The sequence below is a fragment of the Maniola jurtina genome, chromosome 28 (assembly GCF_905333055.1).
Source record: "Maniola jurtina chromosome 28, ilManJurt1.1, whole genome shotgun sequence".
In the NCBI taxonomy this organism is placed as follows: domain Eukaryota; kingdom Metazoa; phylum Arthropoda; class Insecta; order Lepidoptera; family Nymphalidae; genus Maniola; species Maniola jurtina.
The window spans coordinates 998,705-1,006,240 of record NC_060056.1 but is presented as its reverse complement, the minus strand read 5'-3'; the positions used below and the strand labels follow the sequence as shown (position 1 = coordinate 1,006,240).

Sequence of the window (7,536 nt, the reverse complement as noted above, 5' to 3'; positions counted from 1 at the left end):
CCGATATCGTAATGATCGTAATTAAAAAGCACATGTCGAAATGCCTTAAGCGTAATCATAATACAGAACCTAGAGCCGTAAAGCCTGTTGAAAAAAAAGTAAGGACTGTCTGTGTTGGTGTTAGCTGGCGGGCGTGCTCTGCCTTTTTGGAGTGTTTTTTTTTTGTTGTTAAAACTGACTGGAAAGCGCTCTTAGGGGGTGCCGTGCGTATGTCGACGAGCGCCGGTACAGACGGGGTCCATACTTGTATAGTTTAACTAACTTGTTACAAATAACTACAAACTTGACATTGGCTAATCTTTGTAAAAGCCAGACGAGAAAGAGAAAAAAAAATCGTAACTGGCAACACTGCGTCAACTGTCAAGTGTCAACTGTCAACAACGAAACAAATTTCTTTCCTGTGAAATATAAGTTTTTCGCGTTTTGTGTTAGCTTTTGATCATTTCAATAATATGTAATCAAATTGCCATGAAATAGCCCTATTCTATCCGCCCGGCAGTATTAAAATGGGGTGTATTCCTAAGAATCGCACATCTGTTACAACAACCTCAAAGAAGAGTTACTTTTTGTTTATTTATGAAACAAGAGTAGTATAAGAGTATAAGTTATAATTTTTAACCCCCGACCCAAAAAGAGGGGTGTTATAAGTTTGACGTGTGTATCTGTGTATCTGTCTGTGGCATCGTAGCGCCTAAACGAATGAACCGATTTTAATTAAGTTTTTTTTGTTTGAAAGGTGGCTTGATCGAGAGTGTTCTTAGCTATCATCCAAGAAAATCGGTTCAGCCGTTTAAAAGTTATCAGCTTTTTTCTAGTTACTGTAACCTTCACTTGTCGGGGGTGTTATAAATTTTTAATTTACACTTGTCACGTTACAAGCTTCCCAAGTAATCACTGAACTGTGTGTAACTGTTCTGCACTGACTAATAAACTTTGAACTTAAAGAGCCTATAGAGAGATTGCTAAATAATCAAGCGAACTGCTCACTTATACAATAAATCGTGGTAAAATGGAGTGTAATGCAACTAAAAAGGCAGTGCCGAGGAGTGCAGGGCCATCAAAAGCACAGGTATACATCTCTTTTTTCATATCTTTATTTATTTAATTTTTATTTATTTAATTTAAATAATGTTTACATATAAAAAATAAAATGCCAGAAACAGCAAAAATCAAATAAAAGAAACAACAAAAAATAAAATAACAAAAACAACAAACCTTAAAGTAAGCAACAGAAACAACAAAATAAAATAGCAAACATCAAAAAATATAATAACTATTATATTTTTATAACTTTTTGTTTTGTCTGGATGTTTTAACTTGAATTGAATTGCTAATTTGCAGTTGAAAGGCATAGTAAGTAATATAGAAACTTGTATGATCTCTGATTGTTGTTAATTAATCCCCAACCCAAAAAGAGGGGCGTTATAAGTTTGACATGTGTATCTGTGTGTTTGTGTATCTGTCTGTGGCATCGTAGCTCCTAAAGGAATGAACAGATTTTAATTTAGTTTTTTTTTTGTTTGAAAGGTGGCTTGATCGAGAGTGTTCTTAGCGATAATGCAAGAAAATCGGTTCAGCAGTTTGAAAGTTATTTACTTTTTAGAGAGTTTTGTGTCAGGGATTTTTAAATTTTGAATTTATGTTTATTATATTGTTCTTGCTGTGTACTATGCCATTCATATCCCAATATTTTAGATTCTGCATTCATTCATTCATTTATTGTAGAATCATGTTTTTTTTTTTCTCTCTCGTCTGGCTTTACAAAGATTAGCCAATGTCAAGTTTGTAGTTATTTGTAACAAGTTAGTTAAACTATACAAGTATGGACCCCGTCTGTGCCGGCGCTCGCCGACACACGCACGGCACCCCCTTAGAGCGCTTTCCAGTCAGTTTTAACAAAAAAAACACTCCAAAAAGGCAGAGCACGCCCGCCAGCTAACACCAACACAGTTACTCCTTCCTGTTCCTTTATTTATTTATTTATTTAATTATTTAATTAGAACGGACCTTTTAAGTCCAATTACACTAATTAGTGTTAGTAATTAATGTTAGTAAGTCCTTTTTCACTTACTAACATTTGTTCTCTTTCAGTTCTGCATGATTTGTCTGGACACCAGTAAGGATTGTAAACTGTACCCAGTCAACAAATATAACTTGGATATAGAATTTGAAAACTTGACTGGGATTTCCGTAAGTTATTTATTACTAAAGTTTAGTGCATAACAGGGCTCTCTCCGTCACTTACTCCATACAATCGTAGTTCCAATTTCATTTGAATATTAAGCAACCAAAGTCCATGAAATTTTGCAGACATATTCTAGAAACTAATTTTATGCTTAGTTGGTGGGGAAAGAGGACTTTTAGTCATGATTAACACGGCTAGTATTCTTTTTTGAATATCTTTTCATTCTTCTATTTTCAACCTGAACTACAAAGCTAAACTAAATAAACTATGTGAGCTATCAAAAATCCATCGCTGGCTCACTACTGAGCATTCTTAGCTTAGCTTGCAGTGCTCCGTGCCTCAAAATGAAAAATGGAACCCTTATAGAATCACTTCGTTGTCTGTTTGTCTGGTCTGTCTGTCCGTCTGTCCCTCGTGTCTGTCAAGAAACCTATAGGGTACTTCCCGTTGATCTAGAATCATGAAATTTGGCAGGTAGGTAGTTCTTATCGCACAAGTACAGGAATAAATCTGAAAACCGCGAATTTGTGGTTACATTATTTAAAAAAAAAAATTAAAACATGTTTCAATTTTCAAAGTAAGATAACTATACCAAGTGGGGTATCATATGAAAGGGCTTTACCTGCACATTCTAAAACAGATTTTTATTTATTTTTATGTATTATAGTGTTTGATTTATCGTGCAAAATGTTGGAAAGATACCCGAGTACGGAACCCTCAGTGCGCGAGTCTGACTCGCACTTGGCCGGTTTTTTAATCAGTAAATCTAGTCTCTTGTGTAGTGATATATGTATTATAAGATTTAATATAATAATAAAATAATATAATATAATATAATAATATAAAATAATAACATTCTTTGTAATTGCAGCTTCAGGGCAAGCTGTACTTTGTTCCGCAGTTCTGCACAATATGTGCTCAGAGACTCAGCAACTGCAGCAAGCTCCGAGACAAGTGTCTGAGAGCATATCATTTGCTACTGGGATTGGTGGAAATTAATAAATTGGTAAGCCCTTTCACTTTATATCGTCCGTCCATCGTGCTGGAGGCCATCCCACACTACGCTTGCTTAAAAGCGGCTGGCGGGAAGTGACTGAGAAAGGCTGAGAACTGGGTGTGGTGGCGCTCTTTAGGGAAGGCCTATGTCCAACAGCGGACATCCGCAGGCTGATGATGATGATGATAACTACGATGAAGGGACTACTCTATTTTTAACCCCTGACCCAAAAAGAGAGGTGTGATAAGTTTGACGTGTGTATCTGTGTATCTGTCTGTGGCATCGTAGCGCCTAAACGAATGAACCGATTTTAATTTACTTTTTTTGTTTGAAAGGTGGCTTGATTGAGTATTCTTAGCTATAATCCAAAAAAAATGTTTCAGCCGTTTAAAAGTTATCAGCTCTTTTCTAGTTTTCTTGTAGAACAGAAGGTTAGATAACCCTTAGGTTCATAATATTCAAGTGTCAATTGAAAAATGTCAAGCTGTCAAGATGGACGTTGCCTGGATACATTTATTTGAAAATGATGTTTTGGAAAACTCAGATACTTTGGATCGTAGGCGCGGAATAGTCCAAGAAAATCGGTTCAGCCGTTTGAAAGTTATCAGCTCTTTTCTAGTTACTGTAACCTTCACTTGTCGGGGGTGTTGAAATTTTTTAATTTACACTTGTCGTTGTTATATCCGGAATTCGTTACAGGCAAAAGTCAAGAGATACACATACACATTCATTATTATTTTTCAGTTAACAACACAGAACATAAAAACACTAAACAGATCAAACAATCTAACATCAAGCATGGGCAAGAGATCATTCCAACCAGACCACTGTGACTTGTATCTGATACACCAAGAACAAGAGCCAGAAGTACCAGAAATACCACATAGTGAAACAATAAAAATCGAAGTGAAATTACTTGATACAAAACTTATACTGAATCCAAATCCCAAGAATGAAAACAATCTTGAAGAACAAGTTGCAGAAATGAATGAACCTAAAACAGAAAAAATGGATAATATCATTAGTGACGTTGAATTTGTAGACGAGATCAACGATATTGTACAAAGTGATACTGACATTGATATTGACACACATAGTGATAAAAGAATCAAGGATAAAGTGGACAAGTTTATGAACGATGTAATGAACGACACGGACAACGATTGGGACTTTTTGAAGGACAGCTTTAGTGATACTGATTCAGATTCTGGAGCTGTCAATAAAGCCATCACTGTAAATGCTAAAGCAACTACACATGAAATTAAAGAAAACAATAAAAGACTTAAACGCAAGCTCGTTAGAAGGAAAGCGATAGATCCTGCGACCCTGGAGTATTTAAAGCAGTACAAAATAACGGAATTAACCCCTGAAGAACAGTTGGCTGATATACAGAAGAGAAAAGATAAGGAGAATTTCAAAAATTCACCGTACAAATGTATGACGTGCTTCAAAGGAGCGTTGAATATAGATACTTACAATGCACATATGGAAAGACATACTGATGTGAGTATAACAGCTCGTTCACACAGGCTGCGCAAGCGTAGACGTAGCGCGTACTATTGCGTTGTGATGTATGGAACTGTATGAGACATGGCATACCAATTGCGTGGCGTGAACGTTCGCGTAGACGTAATGCGTGCAGTTGTCTACGGATTCACGCGCGTCACTACGCACGTGTCACGTGTACGTGCTGCATACGCAATTGGTGTGAATTGGCCTTAAGTGTTGATTTATGCTAGACCGTGCCGGGCCCGAGCCGTGCCGCGTCTGAGATACACTGGTATGAAGTCACATTAGACAGTGCCATGTCCGAGTCTTCCGAGCCTCGTCCGTGTTACTTTTCTTCATACAAAATTGCAATCCGTGGTTCGTCGGTGCTTCGGACATGCCCCCAAACGTGGCACGGCTCGGGTCCGGCATGGTCTAGCATAAATCATCCCTTAGTTAGTTTTCCCTTAGGCTTCATTCCTGAGCGTCGTAATGCCGCCTTATCATATATAAAGACTGGTGTTCGCGCCATTTCAAAGTCGCGTGGTATAAAAAATAAATAAAAATTGTTTATCCATACTAATCCATACTAATATTATAAGTGCGAAAGCGTGTCTGCCTGTCTGTATGTCTATCTGTCTGTCTGTCTGCTGCGCTTTCACGACTCAACCGCTGAACCGATTTTAATGAAATTTTGTATAGACTTACGATACATTCCGGGAAGGACATAGGCTACTTTTTATCCCGGAAATACAAACAGTTCCCGCGGGTTCCTAAATACACATCCGCTTGATCGATTCGTATGAACTTTGGTACTGAGGCAGCTTGCGTCCCTGTAGTTGACATAGGCAACTTTTCATCCCGGACAATCAAACAGTTCCCACTGGATCTTTAAAAACCTAAATCCAGGCGGACGAAGTCGCGGGCATCCCCTAGTTTCAAGTAATTGCATGTTTATAATATCTCTAAGAGGTTGGAGTCTTTAAAAAATTTACACTATCAACATTATTTTTAGTTTTTAGTTTCTGTTTTAGTTTATTTTTAGTTGTCTTTTGTTTTCTCTTGATTATTTCATGTTTTGTGTGCAATAAAATTTTCTATCTATCTGTTTATCATTTTCAGAAATATGGGAAATCCATATGCTCGGTTTGCGGACTTCACTTCAAAAGTAACAAAGCAGTGCGAAGCCACGTGATAAACACTCATAGCGTGAGATATAGTTGCAACACCTGTCCCTTGGTCACTAACCATAAGTGAGTACGCATAGGGCTCATTCCTGAGGGTCGAGACCTACGAATCCTATACCCTATCCACTGAGTAAATATAGAGCTCTCTCTGTCACGTACTCCCATACTAATGACAAAGACAAAAAGTTAGTGGGCGTTAACCATTTTGAGTGACCAACCAACAAAAGAGCAAACCAACCAACCCCCCAAAAATAGTAATGGCTTTACACAGATTAGCCAATGTCAAGTTTGTAGTTATTTACAAGTTAGGGAAACTATATGTTATAAGTATGGACTTCGTCTGTGCCGGCGCCCGCCGACATACGCGCGGCGCCCCTTTAGAGCGCTTCCCAGTCAGTTCCACCACCAATAAACACCAGCAGAACACAAAAATCGGCCACTTTTCACAAAAAACACTCCAAAAAGACTCCGCACGCGCGCCAGCAAACGCCAACACAGACGAAGTCCAAAATATCTTTGTATTATTTATTCAATTTTGCGGTTATTTTTTTTTTATTTTTTTTTTTATTCACTATAGGTAAGCGCTTGACCACAATTACACCTGATGGAAAGTGATGAAGTGGTCTAAGATGGGACGCGTTTATCTAGAAGGTGCCTATTCACTCTTGTTTTAAAGATACCCGGATTGTAATTGGTAGGAAACACAGATCGCGGAAGAGTATTCCAAACCTTAGCCATGCGTATGAGGAATGAAGATTATTACTTATTCTGGTTTCTATGGTTACAGAGTAGTGGCCAAGAATCACGCGGGGTGGCACAAAGGGACCACCTACAAGTGTCTACATTGTCCTGAGGAGCTACAGTCAGTATACAATACTTTTTGGGTTCTATACCTCAAAAGAAAGAAGGAACTTTTACAAGATCACTTTGTTATCTATCTTTCCTGTCTGTCAAGACAAGTGAGATTCACGATTTTCTGATTTTTTTCTTTACCTGTGCTATAAGATCTACCTACCTGCTAAATTTCGTGATTCTACGTCAAAAGTATCCTATAGGTTTTCTAAAAACCAAAAAAAAAGACAGACATACAACAAATGATCCTATAAGGGTTCCGTTTTTCCTTTTGAGGAACGGAATTCTAAAAAAAAATCGACATGTTCACGAACCAATAAATAGTTTAATTAATCACATATAGATGGCGCTGTCCGTTATTAACTTGCAGTGTTGCACATGAAAGTGTTATATCTCGTACGATGGTGCGGAACCCTTCGTGTGCCAGACCGACTCGCATTTTACCGGAATTTTTTGAAGTGAAAACTGACTGTACTATAATTTTTGACTTTCCGCACTAGTTCAAATTCAAATTCAAAATATTTTTATTCAATTAGACCTATTCAAGTTCTTTTGAATCGTCAAAAGCATCTACCACTGGTTCAGAATGCGTTTCCTACCGAGAAGGACCAGCAAGAAACTCGGCGGTTGCTCTTTTCAAAGATTTGATATACAATATTATGCCATGTATAAAAGTAATTGAAGTCTCGCGCATTGCTGGAGCGAGCTGCAAGTCAAATCCACGCTCTTGTATCATTTACATAATCTTCGATTGAATAATATGCTTTTCTCAGGAGCATATTTTTTAATAGTTTTTTTTTTTTAGTAAAATAATAACTTATAGGAAT

At 37.5% G+C, this 7,536-nt stretch overlaps 1 protein-coding gene across 3 annotated transcripts in view; it reads left to right on the top strand.

Annotated features, from left to right (window-relative positions):
- The window catches only part of LOC123879645 (zinc finger protein 99-like), a 68,146-nt gene that overhangs the window by 53,277 nt on the left and 7,333 nt on the right, over nt 1–7,536 (top strand). For 2 of the 3 annotated variants that reach the window (XM_045927469.1, XM_045927471.1), the window contains 6 exons: nt 1,018–1,069; nt 2,092–2,190; nt 3,057–3,191; nt 3,927–4,685; nt 5,793–5,923; nt 6,645–6,719. In XM_045927469.1, coding sequence (XP_045783425.1) covers nt 1,018–1,069; nt 2,092–2,190; nt 3,057–3,191; nt 3,927–4,685; nt 5,793–5,923; nt 6,645–6,719 — 1,251 coding nt within the window. Of the gene's footprint in view, nt 1–879; nt 1,070–2,091; nt 2,191–3,056; nt 3,192–3,926; nt 4,686–5,792; nt 5,924–6,644; nt 6,720–7,536 lie in introns of those variants that run through there. The other variant, XM_045927468.1, reaches the window with a different exon arrangement.